At 40.1% G+C, this 23,330-nt stretch overlaps 1 protein-coding gene across 9 annotated transcripts in view; it reads right to left on the bottom strand.

Moving 5' to 3' along the window:
• The window catches only part of c3h5orf63 (chromosome 3 C5orf63 homolog), a 32,633-nt gene extending 25,182 nt beyond the window's left edge, over window positions 1–7,451 (bottom strand). For 2 of the 9 annotated variants that reach the window (XM_048620839.1, XM_020526490.2), the window contains exon 1: window positions 7,371–7,448. In XM_048620839.1, the coding sequence (XP_048476796.1) occupies window positions 7,371–7,420 (50 nt within the window). In that variant the 5' untranslated portion in view covers window positions 7,421–7,448. Of the gene's footprint in view, window positions 1–5,293; window positions 6,911–7,012; window positions 7,202–7,228; window positions 7,348–7,370 lie in introns of those variants that run through there. The other 7 variants (XM_048620827.1, XM_048620812.1, XM_048620819.1 and 4 more) reach the window with 6 other exon arrangements.
• Between the last annotated feature and the right edge of the window lie 15,879 nt (window positions 7,452–23,330).

The following is a 23,330-nucleotide window of genomic DNA, read 5'->3' on the forward strand; positions in this document are numbered from 1 at the left end:
AGCCTTCATTTGCCTTGTCAAATCTCATTACGCTTTCCAAATGTTCTGTCATCATGTCTTATAAAAGACATTTTCCCCATGACTGATGTTAGACTAACTAGTCTGTAATTCCCTCCATCCCTCTTTAAATCATGGGGTTCCATTTGCCACTTCCTTAGGACTCTGGAATGTAGATTATCAGGCCCTCTGATTTGTCAGCCTTTAACCCCTTTGATGTCCCAGCATCATTTTCTCACTATTAATGATCTCCTTCAATTCCTTGGTTCTCCAACATTTCTGGAAGATTATGTGTGCCCTCCTTTGTGAAGTTGGAACCAAAATACATGTTCAATTCTTCTGCTATTTCGTTATTCACCATTATAATTTCCCCAGCTTCTGACTGTAAGGTTGTTTTTACTCATCTTTTTCTCTTCTCTTCAGGGGAACATTGATCTTGAGAAGTGCATATGCAAAAGAATGACAACTAACCTCTCCCCAATTCTGATCGACAGGTGAAGCCAGCTATGTCACACTGCTACTTTGCATCAAAACCAGCAGTAGTATTTTTTTGTGGGGTGTGGGCATCACTGGCTGGCCAACATTTATTGCCCGTCCCTACTTGTTCTTAAGAAGGTGGTGGTGAGCTGCCTTCTTGAATCACTGCATTCCATATATTGTAGGTAGACACACAATGCTGTTAGGAAGGAAATTCCAGGATTTTGACCCAGTGACAGTGAAGAAATAGTTAAATATTTCCAAGTCAGGATGCCGAGTGGCTTGGAGGGGAACTTGCAGGTGGTGGTGTTCCCATGTGTCTGTTGCCCTTCTTATAAACAGAAGTAGTTGTGCACTTGGCGGGTACTTTCTAAGGATCTCTGAAAAATTTCAGCAGTGCATCTTGTGGCTAGTACACACTGCTGCTACTGAGTGTCAGCGGTGGAGGCCGTGGATGTTTGTGGACATGGTGCCAATTAAGTGGACTGGATGGTGTTAGGCTTCTTAAGTGTCATAGTCATACTGCATGGAAACAGACCTTTGGTCCAACTTGTCTATGCTGAACAGGTTTCCTAAACTGAACTAGACCCATTTGCCTTTATTTGGCCCATTTCCATCTAAACCTTTATTTATCCATGTACCTGTCCAAATGTCTTTTAAATGTTGCAATTGTACCCACCTCTATCACTTCCTCTGGCAGCTTCTCCATAAATGCACCACCCTCTGTGTGGAAAAAGTTGCCGCAAGGGTCCCTTTTAAATCTTTTCCCCTCTTGGCTTAAATCTGTGCCCTCTAGTTTTGGACTCCCCTAAAGATCTTGGCTATTCACCTTATTTCTGCCTCTCCCAATTGTACAAATCTCTGGAAGGTCACCTCCTATGCTGCAGGGAAAATAGTCCCAGCCTATCCAGCCTCTCCTTATAATACAAACCTTCCAGTCTCAGTAGCACCCTTGTAAATCATTTTTGCACCTGTTTCAGTTCAATAACATCCTTCCCATAGCAGGTTGACCAGAATTATACGCAGTACTCCAAATGTGGCATTACCAAAAACTTGTACAGCCGTAACATGACATCCCAACTCCTGTACTCAACGTTCTGACCGATGAAGGCAAGTATGCCAATGCCTTCTTTTCCAACGTATCTACCTGTGATGCTACTTTCAAGGAACTGTGTACCTGCAGTCCTAGGTCCCTCTGTTCAATAACACTCACTAGGGCAGGGGACTTATACTATGTAAGTCCTGCCCTGGTTTGCAAAGCTTGCATTTATTTGAATTAAACTCCATCTGCCATTTCTTGGCCCATTGGCCAAGTTGATCAAGGTCCTGTTGTACTCTTCGATAACCTTCTTCACTGACCACTATCCCACCAATTTGTTTTCATTCGCAAACTTACTAACCATGCCTCCTATATACTCATCTAAATCATTTATATGAACGACAAACAACAATGGAGCCAGGACTAATTCTGACAGCACACCACTGGTTGTGGTTGGAGCTGCATTCATCCAGGTATGTGGGGAGATGGTCAATGGCTTTCATTTGTATGGTGTTAATGCTAATTGCCTCTTTACAGCCTGTACTTTTTCAGGGATGTCTTGCATCCACCCCTTTCAAAGTCCATATGTATGGCAATTTTAGTCATATGTCTTAAATCCAAGTACAAATGCTTTTAACTATCCTCAATCCCAAATCTCTTTAATCTTGAAAGTAAACAGACAATTTGAAGTATCTGATCCCACATTTTTCTCGGATTTATGGGGGCTGTCGGAGGGGGGTCCACTTGTGAGGTAGTGTCCCTATCCCTGAATTGGGAGACCCAGGCTCAAGTCTCAACTGCTCCAGAGATGTGTAATGACATCTCTGAACGCGTCATTGAGATATACAGGACGGAAACAGACCCTCTGGTCTAACTTGTCCATGCTGACCAGATATCCTAGATATATGTGTTTTATATATATAATATCTAGTCCCATTTGCCAGTATTTGGCCCATATCCCACTAAACCCTTCCTATTCATATACCCATCCAGATATCAGTTAAATGTCGTAATTGTACCTTCCTCTACCACTTCCTCTGGTAGCTCGTTCCATACACGCACCACCCTCTGTATGAAAAAGTTACCCCTTAGGTCCCTTTTATGTCTTTTTCCTCTCACCTTAAACCTATGCTCTCTAGCTTTGGACTCTTCCACCCTGAGGACCTTGCGTATTTACACTATCCATGGAAAATAGCCCCAGCCTACTCAGCCTTTCCCTATAGCTCAAACCCTCCAAGGCTAGCAACATCCTCGCAAATCTTTTCTGAACCCTTTCTAGTTTCACAACATCCTTCCTATAGGAGGGAGACCAGAATTGTACACAATACTCCAAAAGTGGCCAAACCAATGTCGTGTACAAACACAACATGACCTCCCAACTCCTATACTTAATGCACTGACCAATAAAGGCAAGCATATCAAACACCTTCACTATAGATAGACAAACAGGAGGCTGGAAGAACACAGCAGGCCAGGTGACATCTGGAGGAAAGCAGCAGGCAAAGTTTCAGGTATTACCCTTCTTCGGGACTGGATGTGGTGGTAGGGGTAGCTGCAGATAAAGACGTGGGGGGAGAGGGGTGGAGGCAGAATGGTAGTGATAGGTGGACACTGGTCGTAGTACGACCTTCCTCACTATCCTGTCTACCCCCGATTTCACTTTCAACAAACTATGAACCTGCCCTCCGAGGTCTCTTTGTTCAGCAACATTCCCCAGGAACTTACCATTAAGTGTATGAGTCCTGCCCCGATTTGCCTTTCCATAATGCAGCACCTCACATTGATCTAAACCAAACTCCACCTGCCACTCCTCGACCCATTGGCCCAGCTGATCATGACTGGTTAGAAAAATAGGTTAAAATGAAAAGGAAACAAATTTATGGTGTGGCTGTTAGTACGGCTCTTGCAGCTCAGTGGTGGTGCTCCTACTTCTGAGCCAGGAGATCTGGTTTTAAACCTAACCTGCTCCAGAGTGTGTAATGACATTTCTGAGCAGGTTAATAAGAAAGTATCTATGGTGGTGCACTTGGGGGAAGGCACTGGCTCAGTGATAATATCACTGGACTGGTAAGTTTAGGTTCACACTCTGGGGATATAGATTTGCATCCCATCCACATCACATGGTGACATTTGAACCTAATTTATTGCATTTAAATGATTTCAATTGGAATTACAGTTTACTTACTGGTGGTTGTTAACAGATGGAAAAAAATACCATGGGTGATTTGGTGATGGGAAGAACTCTGTCAGTTGTGTGTAAAAGCACTTTGGTATATAAAAGAAAAAAATTGTGGGGCTCTTGAGGAATAGTGGTAGTGTCCCTATCTTTAAGCCAGGTTCAAGTCCCACATGCTCCAGTTATAATTCGCTACATCTGAGTAGATTGATACAGAAAATATTCATTGTTGGGCTCTTGTGATGCAGTGGTAGTGTCTGCACCTCTGAACCAGGAGGTCTGGGTTCAAGTCCCTCCTGCTCCTGAGGTGTGTAATAGCATCTTTGTAATAGATTGATTGGAAAATATAAATACAGGTGTATAAATATAAATACAGGTGATTTGATGATTGGGAAAAAGTATTTAGTTATGCATGAAGGCACTTCTGGATATAAAAATAGCCTAAGCATTGTGGCACTTTTGGGGCACAGTGGCAGTGTCCCTGCCTTGAAGCCAGAAGCCCAGATTCAAACCCCACCAGTTGCAGAGGAGTATCATAACACATCTGAACAAGCTGATTTCAGAATGTTTTGGGGATTCATGTTTTGAGGATTCTTGTGGTGCAAAGGTAGTGTCCCTACCTCTCAGTTGGAGGTTTAGTTTCAAATCCCATTGGCTCTGGAGGTGTCTGCTAACAACTTTGAATAAGTTGATTATAAAACCATAGGAGATTGATGGTCTGCCTTTTGTTTGCACATAAGCTGCTGTCTTGGTCTCCAAACATGACCATCTTATACCTCTTTCTCCCCACTTTCATCGCTAACAATCAACTAACTCAGGCTTGCTGTCAGGTAAGTGGTCACCTTCAGGTCTCATGGCCACGTTCACTTTACTTTAAGTTAAAGCCACAGTCCCAAACATGACAACCTTCTAATTGTCAGGTTTTAGTAAAGAAAACCTACATAGATTCAAGACAGTAAACCTGTTTTGTACACTTATTTTTTTACTAAAATTATTGGCTGGAGCTTTCTGACCACAAAGTGAACAAATCTGTTTGAGATTTAACAGTATTTCAGGTGTTCATTGGGTACAGATTTTATTAAATTGGAAGGTGTGTGAAGTTCAACTTCAAAGACGACAGACTCTTCACTGCTATACAGATCACAGTATTGTCTTTTAGATTGGATGTTAATATAAGATTTATGTCTGCCCACTCAGGTGACATGAAAGATTACATGGCACTGATTTAAAGAACGGGAGAGTTCCTACTCATGTTTTAGTCAATATCTATCCATCAATTAACATGCAACTGTTCAAGAAAGCAGCTCAACAACATATACTCTTGATTTATTTTACACTGGCAAAAAAAAGATAGCCCTGTCAGTGCCACCCACATCCAATGAAAGAGTAAACAAAATTCATTAAATCAGCATTCCTGGTCATTATCATGTTGCTGTTTGTGGGATGTTACTAGGCATAAACTGCTTCTGATGATACTGACTACAAGTCAAATGTACTCCAATAGCACTTTGGTGGTCATGAAGAAGCAAAATAAATGCAAGTCTTTCTGTTTCCGCTTTACGTTTTCCCCTTTTTCAATGTTTCCATTTAATATTGTACCTTACCTTCTTTTAATGACTTCGGTGGGCATCTTCTCCTGGCTCAGGCCCAGCACTGATGTGGCTTGTTATGGCCCAGAATGGCGGTATAGGCCTGGTGCCTGGCGGGACGGTCTCCCTCCGTGGCAGTCTTGGCCTGCAGTGACATTCTTGTCCCCTCATGGAGGTCTTCTTTGGCTGCTTCTGGGTATTCCCGCAGCCTGGCTTGAAGGTCTAGTCCTGGAGCAAAGGTCTCATTCTTGCTTCAGAGGCAGCTTCCGGGTTTTCCAGTGACCCAGCATGGAGTTCCAGTCCCAGCATGGACGTTTCAGCTTGGCCCTTGTGTGGTGGCTTCTGCCTGGTTTTCCAACATACCCCAAACCTACTCATGACTTCTGTCACTAATTTAGGTGCCATGGCATGACGACTTAAAACTTTTCACTTTTTTTTGTAAAAGTGTGTGACAATAAATTGCTATTCTATTCTAATATCAAAACGGTATTAATTTCAGATTAGTGACAGGAGCACACAGGATTAATGAGGAAAAAACACCAAATTGGGAAAAAGGATAACTCCATTGTAAGGGTACAGATGACAATGATGCAAATGGCCACCATCTGCAGTTTGGACAACAGTGATCTTGCCATTCTAAATAAAGCAGAAACAACCTCATCTCAGAGACAGTAAGAACTGCCGATGCTAGAGTCAGAGATAACTTCTTAAGGGTCCCAACCCAAAACATCAGCTTTCTTGCTCCTCTGATGCTGCCTGGCCTGCTATGTTTCCTTCAGCTCCACACTGTGTTATCTCTAACAACCTCATCTCCACTACTACCATGTAGAGATAAAAGAAATGCCACGTTTTGAAACTCAGATTTGATTGTTCCTATTGGGCACTACCTCTAAGATGACCACATTTCTGATTTTGGGTTGCTCCTAAAGATGAAAGGCTCTTTATTTAGCAGTTATTTAAATCTCAATCGCCTGACCAATACTACACCATTGCAACATTGTGGTAAAAGCCCACTCCGTACCTTCGGCTCTGTTTTTGGTTGCACTTCACCCACACGTTCCTGATCTTTGGGCACCCAGTGTGGAATGGTGCGGGCAGGTTGGAGGCTCTCCTTGTGGGCCTGGCCAAACTGGCTATAACCCAGTCCAAGCAGCTGGCCTTGCGGGGTGGGGGTCATTTTGGCTGTCTGCCCCTCATCTGAGGCTACGTCTGAGCCCGGGTGCCCTTGGAGAAGAGAGCATGCAGTCTCCATCACTTCAGAGAGAGGTAAGCACCGCAGGGTAGATGGAATGCTTTACTTCCCCCTGTAACTCTAATTTGATTTAATCCCCACCCTCCTCCTTCACATGAGCATTGCCCCTATCGGGCTTTGCTCGTTACTGGTTCCCTGGCCACATGGATTTTTTTTTTCCCTGGTGGTGGAAATATTGAATAAAAGCCCATTCCGGGCCACGTTCACGTTCCCTGACCAACCATCAGCAGCTACCCGGTCGCTAAATCTGTCAATCTTCTAAAGAGCATTCCCAACCCACACAGTAGAAAACCAGAGATAGTAGGAACTGCAGATGCTGGAGAATCCGAGACAATAAGGTGCAGGGCTGGATGAACACAGCAGGCCAAGCAGCATCATAGGAGCAGAGAGGCTGACGTTTCGGGCCTAGACCCTTCATCAGAAAAGGGGGAGGGGAAGGGGGTTTTGAAATAAATAGGGAGAGAGTGGGAGGCGGAACCAACCTGTCTTTGCCGTTTTTAATGTGAACACGTTGTTTCTCTTTTAAAAGATGTATACACACTTTCAGTTGCATGCAAGCGTGTATATCAGCGGCTTACTGTTAATCAAACATTTTACCACATTTCTTTTAAATCCAGAATTATCCCCCCACATTTTAAAGTGCAGGTAAATGAAAATGTAGCAAAAACGTGTGAGGAGCCAAGGCTCTTGAGTCTTACCCTCCCCCAGCTTAGGCTTTATCGCGTTTTCTGCATTTTTGAGTAAATTAACTTTTTAAACGCAAAGTTAACTCAAGTTTGAATTTTAATACAATTACTGTACTACAACAAGTTACATTTCTAATGGTAAAATGAATCTTACATATTGTAGGTTGCCAATAGAAGTATCCTTGGATTGTGATCATGTGACATTCGATCATATGACAGAGAATCACGTGACTGACTTTTTTTTGCAGTTGTAACTGTGTGTTGTGTGCCCACTGTTTTTAATGTAGTTTACAAATTGAGAAGCTCGAATTGTGGTTTAACTTTCATTTCAGCTTTCAAAACCGGACAGTAAATAGGTTATACCCGAGATAATTCAAATTCAGGCAGTATTGTTCCCTTTGTTATATTTAAACTTATTTCCATATATTTTGTTTATACTTGCAGCAACGTTGGTAATCAGAGGATATGACAAAAATGTTCTTTTATTTTGCCGGATTATGTGGAGAAGGCAAACTAGCAAGTGGGATGAGGCGAGTTGTTCTTGTAGAGTTGGCACGGACTTGATGAGCCAAATTAACTACTACTGGGCTGTAACCATGCTATTAAACTTGTAAAAGTGAGTTACGATCTGGAATGTTTTATTTTAAAATGTGGGGCTTCCCTTAGAAGGAGACTTAATTACACTGTGCAGGGGAATTGAAAAAGTTCTTGAAATGGCTAAATTTGGTAGGGTTCCAGGGAAAGAACAAGGAAGTGTTATTAACTAGATAACTCTTACAAAAGGCTGGGACAGGATAATCTGACTATTTGTTGTATATGATCCATTGACTGCATTCTTGGCCATTATTTTGAATAGTTAACTAGTAACCATTTTAACTTGCTGTGAAGTGGCCTGGGTTGGTTTATTGTATTGAAGGTGCTATAAAATAACTGAGAAGTGCAAAATGCAAGTTTACAAGTGAGTTTCCTATTGGTAAGGCAAAAAGAATCCTCAGATGTGGCTTTACTTTGATGTCATGTAAAGTTAGCATTTGTTATTAAAATACTCAAGTTCTCAAGATTAATATCTAATTGTCAAATCAAATTTTGATTGAATTTATGCTTTAAAACAATTGGGTTGTTTCATTTCAAATAGCTTCCCACACAGTTGGTGGTTATTGTTAGCCTTGTTTGTCACATTAAGTTTTTACTAATGATTTTATTTAAGATTAAGAAGAGACAGGTGGTGGCTACTTTATATTATACAATATATAAGTCTATATATTATATATCCCTTTTTTGTTGGGGAGGTGGTGGTGTACTAGTAATCCAGAGCTGCAGGCTAACATTCCAGCGACATTGGTTCATATGACATAATGAGCCATGGTGAAATTTGAATTGAATACAATACTTAATGGCAACCACTGCCTCTTTTTTAAACACATATATATGTTAGGGTAAAAGGTCTGTTGTGGTGCACTGGTAGTGCCCTTTCCTCTGAGCCAGGAGGTCCAGATTCAAGCTCCACCTATTCCAGAGGATGTGTAATAACATCTCTGATTGGTTAGAAAAAAATATATAAACATAAAATAAATATATATGCCTGTAACACTGGAAGGGATAGGAGTGGAAGGAGTTTTAAGACTGGGTAGTAATAAACTCTATCCATAAAGGAAGGTTTCAGTTTACTGTCTCACTTCCCTGTTCAGATCCACGTTGTGGAGATGCTGGTGTTGGACCTGGGTGGACAAAGTCTGAAGTCACACGACACCAAGTTATAGTCCAACAGGTATATTTGAAATCACAGGCTTTCGGAGCACTGTGTTGTGTGACTTCTGGTAGATCCAGATTGTCATTGGTAGCAGAACGTGATTGTCTGAAGATTAGAAATGGTTATTTTCAGACAGAAGGTTGTTTTAAAAGAATGGTTTACAATAAGTGTAAAGTGTTGAGATATGATTCCCACTGATTCTGTGAAGCAGATCTTTATGATTGTTATATCCCAGTATATATTTATTTCTTCCTGGGGTGTTGGTGTCACCTAGTAGGTCTGCATTTATTACCCATCACTAATTGCTCTTGAACTGAGTGGTTTGCTGTGCCATTTCAGAGGCAGTTTAAGAGCCAGCCACTTGCTATGGATCTTGAGTAACATGTAGAATTGACCACACAAAGTTGACAAATTTCCTTCCTTTAAAAGCATGAGTGAATCAGATCGGCTTTTATGTGAACTGACAATCTTTACATGGTCATTATTTGGCCAGTTTTTAATTCCAAGAATTCAAGTTTCACCATCTGGCATGGTGGAGTTTGAACCTACATCCCTAGAATTTAGTCTGGTGTTCTGTTTTACTACTCTAGTGACATTGCCACTCTGCCACAGCTTCCCCGTTTAAGAGACATGCTCACGATTTTGTCACTGCTATAATTGTATATAGCAGCCAGCTATAATAAACACCCCTTGGATCCTGCAATGCTATATTATCCATGCCTGATTTTTTTTTAATCTTAGAGATAGCATGAACATTGCCAATTCGGGTAAAGGTACACTGCTGAAGGCAAAACGCACATCAGTGGAAAAATGAAGTGGATATATGGACATGAATTACATCCTTATTGCCATGAAAACGAATCATAACCCTAAATTACTTACAAATATATTGAACTTCTAAGAACAATATATTTTTAAAAAGAAAGACAAATGAGCCAAAAGATGGCTGAGAATGCTATTTCAGTGCCTTTCTAAAATGCACGTGAATTACATTGAGAGGAATAATGGCATGTCACAGCTGAAGAGTGTCAAGGGAACATCAGACAGTAACACTTGCAGGAGAGTTGCCATTTAGAGGGAAGAAAGTGAACTGTGCTGTCCTGTGTGTTTTGTCCCAGACTCTGTAGACAATATATGATTTGAAAGAAAAGCAGTTCGAGGTGAAAGACATTTTTGTTTTACACTTTCATGAATATAGAAGAAAGGAGATTTAAAAAACCAACAGCAACCACTGATGTTTGTGTGCTGTAGCACTGGCATACTAGTGTGTTAGCTTGTGATTTGGGTTTTGCTACGTCTGTTAAGGGACTCAGATGAGAACTTTCAGTAGACACCTCTGCACTTGCAGTTAAAGTGAAAAAGTCTGTCTCCTGAAAATAAGTCATCAATGAAGCCACTGTTGAAGGAAAACAGGCATACTCCTTTCAGTAACTGCAGACTAAGAACGTTCAAACAACCACCCGACTGCCAATGTGAGTGCCGCAACATTTCACCATCTATTTGAAGTGGACAAGCCAAAGATTTATTTACATATTTGTAAAAAATTTTGCTTCTATTTTTAACCTGCCTGTGTGTGACACATTTTGTTTACTCAGGTTTTAGTAGCTAATAAGCACAGTAAAACTGGAGTTGGCGGGGGAAGGGAAGTCTCCATTGGTTGGCATCATCCCTGTCACATAGGAAGATGGTTGTAGCTGTTGGTGGGCATCATCTCCACTCCAGGACACATCTGTTTCATCGATGACCTGCCCTAAGGTCCTGTTTTCTGATGGTTGCACAATGTTTAGCACCATTTGCAACTTCACAGGTACTGAAGCAATCCATGTCCAAATGCAGCAAAAGCTGGACCAAATGCAGGCTTCAGCTGAAAAGTGGCAAGTAAAATCACTCAGCCTTTGTGTGGCACAAATGACCATCTCCAAAAGGAGACAATCAAACTATCGCCCCTTGACAATCAATAGTTTTACCATCGCAGAATCCACACCATCAACATCCTCAGGGTTATAATTCACCAGAAACTGAACTGGACTAACAAAGTAAATATAGTGACTATGACAGCATGTCAGATGCTAGGAATTCTGCAACTAGAAACTCATCTCCTGACTCCCTAAAACCTGCTGGGTCTACTTTGTGCTGAATGCAACCTACTTTCGACATGACTTCCTGACTCTACAAAGCCTGTCCACTATCAACAAGGCACAAGTCAGGAGTGTGATGCCTGGTTGAGTCAGCTTCAACAACACTTACGCTGGCCACCAGAATAAAGCAGCCTGCTTATCGGCACCACATCCACAAAAATCTGCTCCTCCACCAACAATGTTCATTAGTAACAGTGTTACCATCTACAAGATGCACTGCAGAAATTCACCAAAGCTCCTACAAACCCACAATCACTTCCCTCTCGAGGGATGAGGGCAACAGATACATGGGGCCAGCACCATCTGCAAGTTTGTCTCCAAGTAACTCACAATCCTGACTTGGAAATATATTACTTTCCTTCACTGCTGGGTCAAAATCCTGGAACTCCCGTCCTAACAGCATTGTGCGTCCAGCTACAGCAAATGGACTGCAGCAGTTCCAAAAGGCTGTTCACTACCATTTTTTCAAGGGCAACTAGGGATGGGCAATAAATGCTGACCTGGGCAACAATGCTCACATCACATGAGTGATTTTTTTTTAACCACTTGTTCTTGAGTAAATTGCCTTCTTTTAAAATACAGATGTATTTGGGCTGGGAACAGGAGAGTCTATGAGGGAATGGATCCTATTATAAATTAACCATTCCCTTGGTTAGTTAGAACAAGGAGACCTTGTTCATCCCTCCTTATCTAAGAGCATAACCATTTGGGAGCATCCCATGCAGAATTGTAACAAATAGGGAACCCTTCCCTGGAACCAATCGTAAATTTATTAAAGAAAAATCAAGGTATGGCCTTTGCACTGTGGTCCCTACTGGAAGCAGGATTAATTCAATTATCAGAGCTAAAAGCTGACTGTTTGGACACCGTGGAAGGTTTGGATTAACAATTACATTTTATACATTTTGTCCATTAAATAATAACAGATACATATGAGGCATGGTCAGACTTAGTTACATGTTGAAAACAGAATTGATAATCATATAGAAGAATGCATAACAGAATTTAGCAGAACATACGCAAAGATTGCAAAAATTCTAATTGGAGATTCCTAATTTGTGTTTGCCTTTGAGTTGTTGGACTGTGTTAACGTATCGAACGTGGATAGATTCCTAGTATTCACTGGAGTTAGGTTTTCAAAAGGAGACATTTTTGGGAAAGGTGTCAGTGCAGATTTACAAGAATGGGCTTGGATTTCAGTGTTCAGTTATGAGGAGAGATTTGGTGAATTAGGCTTTACTCTCTAGAATTTAGAATGTTAAGGAGTGATCTAATTGAAGTTTTCAGGAATTTAAGAGGGAAAAACACAGTATATAAAGAAACCAATTCCACTGGTTGAGGATTCTAAAACCAGGAGCATAGTCTAAGAATTAGGGCCAGGCCATTCAAGAAAGATGTTGGAAAGCACTTCTATGTGCAAAAAGTAGTGGAGGTTTAGAATGATCTTTGCAGTTGAAGCAAATTCAATTGTTAAATTTAAATCTGAGACAGAATTTTATTAAGCAAGTGTATCGAGGTTTATGGGCCCAAGGTAGGTGAAACAACTCCACGAAGACCAGTATTCCATCACCAGGTCACCCTTCATTTACATGAATATAGTACTTGTCACTGTTCCAGCTAGCACAGAGCCAGCACCTAGAGTGAACAGAACCTCTGATACTCCTGTTTTTATCTGTCAGCCAAGATTTCCTGATTGGACCAGGTTAACAGCCCCAAGCAGGGAGCTCACATTCTATAATCTGGATCCACCTGGATGACCTTCCAATCACTGCACATTTAACTAAACGTTTATTTTGATTGGTTCTGAATTAACTGTTCTAAACCAGCTGTAGATGGACTTTCCAGGGTGTGCCCTGTTCTGGATACCAACCTATGAGTTCTTTTACTCAATTCAGACCTAGTGGGATTCTTTCTGTTTCGAGTCTCTTACTAGCAGCAACTACATGCCTCATGGCCCAGACGCTCAAGGAAAATTTTAACTACTTGCCTGAGGCTTGGCTTTGTTTTGAGGTTTTGCTGTGGGTTGACCTAGCGTCTCTCTGTTCAGGATATGTTCCAGGTGAGGCTATGCAATGGCCTTCACTCAAGTGGTGTTCCCCAAGCTCAGTCGGCCTGGTGACGGTGTCCATTACCATTGGAATACCCTGTAACTCATAAGCTCTATGTCACATTTTCTAATGACAAATCCAGTTGTAGTGCTTGTTTGAAGTCCAGTTGGGCTTCAGCTAGTAAGTGCTTTTGCATGGTCACATCATTAATCCCACATTCCAAATGGTCTCTTAGCATCTGGCTCAAAGTTAAACAAAAATCACGTGCCTCTGCCAGTCATCTGAACCACATCAAAAATCCTGATATGGATTCCCCTGCTTTTCAAAATGCTGAGTAAAACTGATAACATGCCAGAATTAGAGGACACTTGGGATTGTAATATTCCGTTGCTAAACCCATCAAATCTTGAAAGATTTTAGGATCTGGTGCCTCAGGTAAAGTTAGGCTTCTAATATCCAAAAAGGCTGCAGGTCGACAAGCTGTCAGGATAATTACTCATTGCTTCTCTTCGGCCCCAATGTTATTTGTCCGGAAAAAATAACACATTCTTTCGCATACTGGGCCCACTCTTTGATGGCAGGATTGAATGAGTAAAGCTTCCCAAATAGCAGGATGATGCCAGAAATGCTTTCCCCAACTCAAAGATGACTGTTGCGAGCGAGTCTCTACAGGGGCGTGTTTTTCTCCAGTCACCACTGAAATAACTCTGCAAAGGCCAGTATCCTGTCACCAAGTCAGCCTTTATTTACACGTGCATTGTACATTACACTGACCCAGATGGCTAAGAGCTGGCTCCTAGAGTGAAAAGAACCCCTGACACTCCTATTCATGTCTGTCAGCCAGGACTCCCTGATTGGACCAGGTTAACAGTCCCAATAAGGGAATTCACATTCTATGAGGTCCACCTGGCTGACCTCGTTAAAATCACTACAGAGGCATCTGGAGTTAGGTCACAGATCATCCATGATCTTATTGAATGACAGAGCAGACGCGAGGGGCTGAATTGCCTACTCCTGTTCCTATGCACCATGTACCTTAGGGAAAAAAAACTACCAAAATATTCATTCTAGGGATGGTCTAAGGAACCTTGGTGAATTTTGGCAATGCATCTTTTAGATGGTGCACACTGTCGCTACTCTATCAGTGGTGAAAGAACAGAATGTTTGTGGATTTGATGTTAGTCAACTGGGCTGCTTTGGCCTGGATGATGCCAAGCTTCTTGAGTGTATTGGAGCTGCACTCTTCCAGGCAAGTGGAGAGTATTCCATCACACTCCTGACTTGGACCATGTAGATGATGGACAGGCTTTGGGGAGTCAGGAGGTATTGCTGAAAATAGGTTGCATTCAGCTTAATGCAGACCTCTGCAATGCTCTGCTGGTATCAGAGAGAGAAACTGCCTACCATCCTTATGATTCACCTTGATTTTCTATATGAAATATGATAGAATTTGCACCGTCTGTGTTTGATAAAATCAGAAAAGGAGTTTAAGATTGATAGCCATCATCGGCAGTTCCTACTATCTCTTAAGATTGATAGTCAAGGTTTATGGGCTTTTAAATATATAAGATTTGATGTAAAGCAGAACAAGTCAGAAGTGACTTTCAGTCAACAGTCTAACTTAGTCAATCTCATATTAATAAATATTGCCAGAAAGAGAATCTTGCATCCAAGGTAGGAACAGACCAGTGTTTGATCATTATATTGAATCAGTTGTGCATGTAGGTGAGACCCAATGTCAGTAATGACTTAGTGAAACTGCGTATCATGTTAAAATAAGGTTCAATTGAGTAGGCTCTAAGAGCAATTATGAAATTAAAGATATTAAACACAAAAGTGTATTTAGCTTTCAGACTCAACATTAACTCTATTCTCTCTCCCCATGTGTCAGACGTACTGAGTTTCTCCAGTACTTTCTGTATTGTATTTCAGATCTTCTGCATCCAAAGTAGTTTGCTTTTATCTCTGTTTGCTAGGACTGAATGAAAGTAAAGAAAATCTCATAGCTATTGTTTTGAAGAAGAAGAATTACCTCTCGTACCCTAATCAAAATTTATCCTGAAACTAAATTCACAAAAACATATTATCTGGCCATTATCCCATCTGTCTGGGGAGTTTGCTACATGCAAGTTGACTGCTGCATTTCTTAAATTACATCCATGATTACATGTCAAACAGCACCATGTAAAGTGCTTAGGGATGCTTTGAGTGTGTTGAAGACACATACACATTCATGCTTTTTAAATTTTTATTTAAGATGTTCTTCTGGCCAGAAGAATATATTCAGTACATTTTGTATTTGTAGGCAATGAGATTACCCAAATTATTATCAATAAAAGGGTACCCGCATAACATTATACATGCATATCACTTTTCAAAGAAAGAAGTTACGTTCATTGCTGTACTTTACAACCTGTTGCTCAACTGAATAAGAATTGCATTGCATTGCCATGAGGTTGTAGTTACTGTTAAAAACAAGAATGGTGAGAATACTTTGCAGATTTGGTACCATCTGTGGAGATTAACAGTTAATGCTTCAGGTCCATTATTTGGTGTCAGAATTAAATAAGTATGGGTCTAAAGTGGTTCTCAAACTACCTTTGTGCAGATAAAAATAAGGATTTCCTTTTGGATGACATATAGGCTCTCTCTCTGCATTTTCAGAGGGCACTATCTTCAGCAATTACCTCTGAATACCAATTGGTGGAGCATTTGTTCCATATTTGAAGTGTCAATACATTCAGTTAGATCATAACTTGGCCCACTTTGCTAGACACAATTTGATTAGTAAAAATGGGAGTTTGTGTACAAATTTATTTAGAGATATTCTGACGTTTATTTTAATATCTATTAACCCAGTATTTTGTGAAGAAATGCGTTGAGACTAAATTGGATTTTTTTCAAAGGAGTCTACTTTTGTTGTCATCTATATAAATAATTTGGATGAGAATTTAAGAAACATGGTTAGTAAGTTTGCAAATGATGCCAAAATTGGTGGTATAGTGGACAGTGAAGAAGGTTATTTAAGATTACAAAGAGATCTTGATCAATTGTGTCAATGGCGTGAGGAGTGGCAGATGGAATTCATAGAACAGTACAGCACTGTACAGGCCCTTCGGCTCACGATGGGGATTGAATTTGGATAAATGCAAGGTATTGCATTTTGGTAAAACAAACAAGGGCAGATCCTGTGCAATTAATGGTAGGGCCCTGGGTAGTGTTTTAGAACAGAGAGGCCTAGGAGTTCAGTTACGTAATTCTTTAAAATTTGTGTCACATGTAGGCAGGGCAGTTAAGAAGGTGTTTAGCACACTTGCCTTCATTAAATGGACCTTTGTGTATTCCCAGTTATCTTCCCAGTTATAGGAAGGATGTTATTAGTTCAGAGAGGGTTCAGAAAAGATTAACCAGGATGTTGCTGGGAATGGAAGGTGTGATGTGTAAGGGTCGGCTAGGACTTTTTTCACTGGAGCATAGGAGGTTGAGGGGTGACCTTATAGAGGGTTATAAAATCATGAAGGGCATAGGTAAAGTGAATAGCAAGGATCTTTCCCCAGTGTGGGGGAGTTTGAAACTAAGGTGCATATTTTTAAAGTGAGAGATAAAGATCTAAATAGGACATGAGAAGCAACTAGAGAATGGTTTGTATGTGGAATGAACTGCCAGAGGAAGTAGTGGGTACAGGTGTAGTTACAACATTTAAAAAACATTTGGATAAGTACATGAATAGGAAAGGTTTGGAGGATATATAGGCCAAATGCAAGCATGTGGGACTAGTTTGGTTTGGGAACATGGTATGAGACCAGAGGACGTGTTTCCATACTGTATGACGCTGAGTGAAGCAGCCTTTCTGCACCAGTTGCTTGGATCCTGCCTCTGAGTCTCAAAAATGTGGGTTCAAATCTCATGCCAGGACTTCAGAATTTTAGAATTATTGTGGTGCAGAATGAGGCCATTCAATCCATTGTGACTGCACTGACTCTCTCCGCATTTCAACTTAGTGACAATTCCCTACCTTCTCATTAAACCATCACATTGTTTCTACATAAATAATTCTCCAATGCCCTCTTGAATGCCTCAATTGAACCTACTCCCAGGCAGTGCATTCCAAGCCTAACTCTGTGAAAAAGCTTTTTTTCCACACCTCACACTTGCTTCATTTTGTGAAACACTTGTCCTCTCTGGTTCTTGATCCTTTTGTGAGTAGGAGGAGTTTCTCTCTAACCTTAACCATCATGGTTTGAAAATTTCCATCAAATCTTAGCCTTCTCCTACCCGAGGAAAACAGTCCTAATCTCTTCAATTCTTCTTCATAACGGAACTTTCTCATTGTTGGAAACATTCTTGTAAATGACTTCTATGATCTCCAATGTATTCACCTCCTTCCTATAGTGTGACTCCCAGAACTTCAGCAATACTTCAGCTAAGATTGAATATATGTCAAATTTAAGTTCTTCATAATCTCCCTGTATTTGTACGCTATGCTTCTATTAATTACGCCTAGAATATTGTGTGTTTTATTAATAGTTCTCTTTTCCTGCCACCTTTTCACAATATATGTACATATACACCCAGGTAACTCTGCTGTTAGATACCCTTTAGAATAGTACTCTTCATTTGACACTGTCTCACCTTATTCTTTTGAACCAAAGTATATCACCTCTCACTTCTCTGTATTGAACTTCACTGTTGCCTATCTTCCCACTCAATCTCTTGAAGTTCTATATCAACCTTCTCACAATTTACAACTTTTATGTTTTGGGACATCCACAAAGTTTGAAATTGCCCCCCTTGCACACCAAGATCTAGGTCGTTTACATATATTGGGAAAACAAGGGATCCCAATTCCTGGGCAACCATTTTCCAGCCTGAAAAATATCCACTAATCATTACCCTCTACTATCCCTCAACCAATTTTGTATCCATGACCTAAACCTTTCTCAAATCTGTTAGGTGGCACCATATCAAATATCACTTGCAAGTCCATGTTAAAACAGTAACAGTCTAGCCCTCACCAACCGTCTGTTACATCTTGAAGAAACTCCAACAAATTAATATGACATGATTTTCTCTTAGCAAATCCATATTGACTCTTCTGAATCAACTCATATTTTTCCATGCCACTATGAATTCTATGCTGAACAATTGTTTGTACAAAAACAAAGTTGCTGGAAAAGCTCAGCAGGTCTGACAGCAGTTCTGAGGAAAGGTCACTGGACCCGAAACGTTAACTCTGTTTTCTCCTTCACAGACACTGCCAGACCTGCTGAGCTTTTCCAGCAACTTTGTTTTTGTTCCTGATTTACAGCATCTGCAGTTCTTTAGGTTTTTAATTGTTTGTACAAGTTTCCCCACCATTGCAGTTAAATGGATTGGTCTGTAATTCCTTTTTGAACAAGGGTGTTATGTTTGCAATTGTCCAGCCCTCCAACGTCACGTCTGAAACCAGGGAAAATTTTTAAAAATTACCAGTGACTCTGTAATTTCTACTCCCTTCAATATCCTTCAATGGATCTCATCCGACCCTGGTAATATTAACAAAGTAACTTATCCAATACCGCCTCTTTATCAATTTTAAACCCATCTAACTATTGAGTTTTCTCCTCTATCGCCATTGAGTGGGCAACATCTGGCTCCAAGACAAAGATAGATAAAATATCATTTAACACCTTAGCCATGCTTCTTGCCTTTTTGTTTAAATCCCGTCTTTGTCTCTAATCAGCCCTATTCTTCCCTTGACCACCCTTTAGAAGACCAAGATTCCTTTTCATGGTTGCCAGTCTTTTTTTCACACTCACTATTTGCTTCTTGTATTTGCTGTTTCACCTCATTTCTGTATTCAGCTTGTTTCTCAATTGTGTTTATTACTTGACACCTCTCATGAGCACACTTTTTCTTCATTAGCTTTTATCCCCTTTGTTTTCCAGCATTCTGAATGTGTTTGTCCTACCTTCCCCTTTTAAGGGCATATACCTTGACTATTCTAAAGCCATCTCTTCTTTGAAGGAAGCCCATTGTTCAGTTTCTATTTCTCCAGCCAACCTTTGGTTCCAGTTGCCGCAGCCCAGCTCTGTGCTTCTTTTATTGAAGTCAGTAGTTGATTATTCTTGCTATGAAGCACAAAAGTCTCAGCTGATACTGCAGTACAGTATTGAAAGAGTGTGTGCTGGTGGAGATGCCATCTTTCAAATGAGGCATTAAACCTGCCTATTATCTGAAGTGGATACGGATGATCCTGTGACATTGTTTTGAAGAAGAGCAGTGGAGTATCTGGCCAATGTTTATCCCTCAATGAACATCTTACACATGAAAAAGATTATTATGGCTATTTGTGGAAACTTGCTGTAGACAAGTCGGCTGTCACATTTCCTCAATTACAATAAAGCCCACTCTTCATAACTATTTCATTGTAAACATGATCTGGTTCTGAAAGACTATAAATGTAAGATTCCTTTTCTTCTGTTCATGGGAAAGGATCAATTTTTGCATCAAAAACAATTGTTACTGTACAACTATTTATCATACAGTATAAGTGGCAGGTGCCATTTGAATGCGATGGTTTCAAAAGATCATTATATTCCATCTTGCCACTCCCAGACTGCAAAAGACGACTAACCTGTTTTTTTCATTAATGATTTTTTTTAAACAGCATTTTAACTAAATAGTTATCCAGTTCTTATTTGAAGATGCAGTTTTATCAATTGACTTTTATTATTCCCATCTACAGAGCATTGGCAATACTGGTGGAATAGTCTTTTGAAAGCTTAATCAACAACCTGCTTCCTGTGATGGCCATTCTCCAGGTCTCGCCGATGCTTTCCCATTCCTTACTCAGCACATCTGTTCAGCACCATAACTCCACTTCTCATTGTCAACTGGGAAGTGAATGGACTCTTCATTTGTGATTGTATGATTCTTGATTGCTAATTAACAGCCCCTACTCTGACTGTTAATAGTTTTATACCAAGTAAGCAATGGAGTTGAAAAAAATGGAAAATATACACTTTTCAACACAACAATGCATTTTCTACAGGATTGTTGTCAGCAATAGCTTGGAAATTAAACTACAGTTCCTGGAGACTCCAGGATGGTTGTAGTTTGGCAACCTCATATATATAAAACTTTACTCCATTCATCTGCTGCAATTGGGTTGCAAAGTCTTTTTCATTCACAAGTTATATCCAGAGACACATACATTGTTTACAAATGTAGTTATCCAAAAACATGATTTAAAGCATGTTTAAACTCACTATTCCAGGCTCATGTTTGTTCAAATACGGAAGATATATTCAGAAATGGAGATGTGAGTTGTATCATGAAATTTGCTGATGTATTGAAAAATTGATGAAATTCAGGAAGTAGTAATATGTGGTTTCATGTTGATATTTTTGCAGTCTATTAAATAATAAAGGCAGTGAGTTTGTTGCAACAACCTGTTTCAAAAGGTGTCAGAAAATCCTTCTGTAAGTCAGATCTCTATGAATTGTGTAATTTATGTGTTCTGCCCATAGGTGGCACATTGAAGAACCCCTTCAATAATGAAAAGCTGACCTGAAAATGTGTAAGACAAATTCAGATTGACCTGATCACACGTTGTAAGAATAAGGATGAAAGACAACAGTTGAACTGCAATAAATGGACAAGATGAGAAAATTGTAATGCCAATATTTGCTTGCAAAAATATTTTTTGCTTTAGCCCAAATTTGAGAAGTTACTTGAGCAAAGAGCACCTGAAAGATCTAGATTTGCTGTACAGAACTTCCTTCAGATTTATAACCTCTTGGCTACCCCTGACTTCCTTTGCCCTCACAATCAGAAGCTGTACCTTCAACTGTCTAGATCCCAAGCTCTGGAATTCCCTTCTCTAAACTTCTCTATCTTTGTTTCCTCTTTATAGCCACTGATTAAAACCTACTTCTTTGCACCAAGCTTTTAGTCACCTGCCCTAAAATCCCTTTGTGTCTGGGTGCAAAATCTTTGTTGTGAATTGCCATGAGACACTTCAGAATATTGTATGCTGTAGAATGTTTATGGTCTCCCGCCCACATGTCCACTAGGTAGAATTCTGGCCTGTCGCACCCCCAACTACATGTGTTCTTGACTCCATTAAGTAGACTACCTGGTCATGTATTTGAGCCATTTTACAGACCTATATGTCTACTTTTCCTTGTTTCTCTCTGCTGTGTCCCCGCTGACCCAGGATTGCCAGTATAAACCATGCCTGCCTTCCTGAGAGAGGTATTCGTTTACAATATTCATTTACAAATATAGTTATCCAAAGAATTTAATGAAAGGATGTACGTTTTTACAAAGAATTTTAAAAGGAGATTTGGTCAAAACACTCCAGACGATTTTTCATTAAAGATGCAGGTATGTGTAAATTTACGTACAAAGATGAAAAATAACAAGAAGGTGTCAAGAAAGTTGAAATAAGAATAAGCATTAACAGACATCACAAATGAAGGCATATGCATGGAGAACATAAGAAGTACAACAATTCTTCAAGCATGCTCTGTTCTTCACTGTGATTGTGACTGACCTCCAAATTGAATTCTGCCCTCTCATATAATGACCCATTCCAAAGTTCCCTTGGCATCCAAAAATCTATTGAACACTTTCTTGCTTTTCTCAACAACTGAGCTTTCTGAGGTAGAGTACCAAGGACTTATGACTCTTTGAGTGAAGAAATTACTCTTCATCTCAGTCCAAAATAACTGACCCCCTTAATCTGAGACTGTAATCTCATGTTTTAGGTTCCCCAGCCAAGGAAAACATCCTCCCAGTGTCTACACTGTCAACCCCTTAGGAATTTTATCCATTTCAATGAGATCACCATTTATACTCCTACTGGATCATACGACTGCTCTCTCACTGAAGAGAGGCAACTGATGGTGGTTTAACCTGAGGATCACCATGCCTCAGGAGAGGGGACAGATTAAGAAGAGAGGTGCTTCATGGTTACCTCAGCTGGTGTGGGAAATAAAAACTTGAGAGAATATGGGTCTAGAATTACTCAATACTGCCTCATAGACAACCCGTCATTCCAAGAAACATTTGACTGAACCTTTGTTTGATTCTCTTTAAGGCAATATCTCTCTTTTAAGTGAGGAGACCAAAACAGTGTACAGTACTCCAACCTTGGCCTCACTAAGACTACATTTAGTTTCAGTAAGACTTCCTTACTGTTCTGCTCCAATCTCTTTTAGTGAAGGCTAACATACCATTTGCTTTCCTAACTGCTTGTATGTCATCTTGTTAACTTTCTGGATTCATGCACAAGGACAGCCAGGTCCTTCTGAATGCCAACATTTCCCAGTCTCTTACTATTTATAGTACATTCTGCTTTGCAATTTTTCCTGTCAATGTGGATGACTGCACACATTTCTATGTTATATCCCAACTGCCATGTCTTTGTTTACTCACTCCATATTCCTCTGCTGCCTCTACATCCACCTCACTAGGCTGCTTTGGATGACAGTCAGTGTAATTTTAAATATCAACTAAGTCGGGTTTAGTATACTTCACTTGATTTGATTCAGAAAAGGCAACAGAGTGAAACAATAGGCTGACTCTTATGATATTTTTGCCCAGTGTCATTTTTGTTGAGTTTCATGGAGTGTTTCTCTCCACAAGACCTGTCGCATTTTCTCATACCATCATATCAAACTCACATCATCAACTACTTATCATGCGTCTGTTACATCCCTTTTGTTTGATGTTAGCCTGAGCACGCAAAACAACGGTTTTAAATGTATCTGAGTACATGTGGCAACAATAAATTAAATCAAACCATAGCCAAACGATCATTGTCAGGATATCCCAGAATGGACCATCACTCCTGGGGTTGGTACCATCTTTAAAAGGCTGTTATTTAATATAGTTATTCAAAAATGGAGTAAGACAAAAATTGGTAACTTATAGGCCATTTAGCTTAACATCTGTCATTGGGGAAATGTTACAGTCAGTTATAAAGTATGTAATAACAGACCATTTAGAACTTAATAGTGTATTCAACATAGAGTAGCATGACTTCATGAAGGGGAAATCATGCCTGACAAATTTATTACAATCCTTTTGAGAAGGTAACAAGCAGGATGGATAAAGGAGAAGCGTGGGTGTAATATATTTGGATTTTCGAAAGGCATTTGATAAGGTACTGCATGATGGGCTATTTAATA

This window comes from Rhincodon typus, chromosome 3 (assembly GCF_021869965.1).
Source record: "Rhincodon typus isolate 14 chromosome 3, sRhiTyp1.1, whole genome shotgun sequence".
Lineage (NCBI taxonomy): Eukaryota > Metazoa > Chordata > Chondrichthyes > Orectolobiformes > Rhincodontidae > Rhincodon > Rhincodon typus.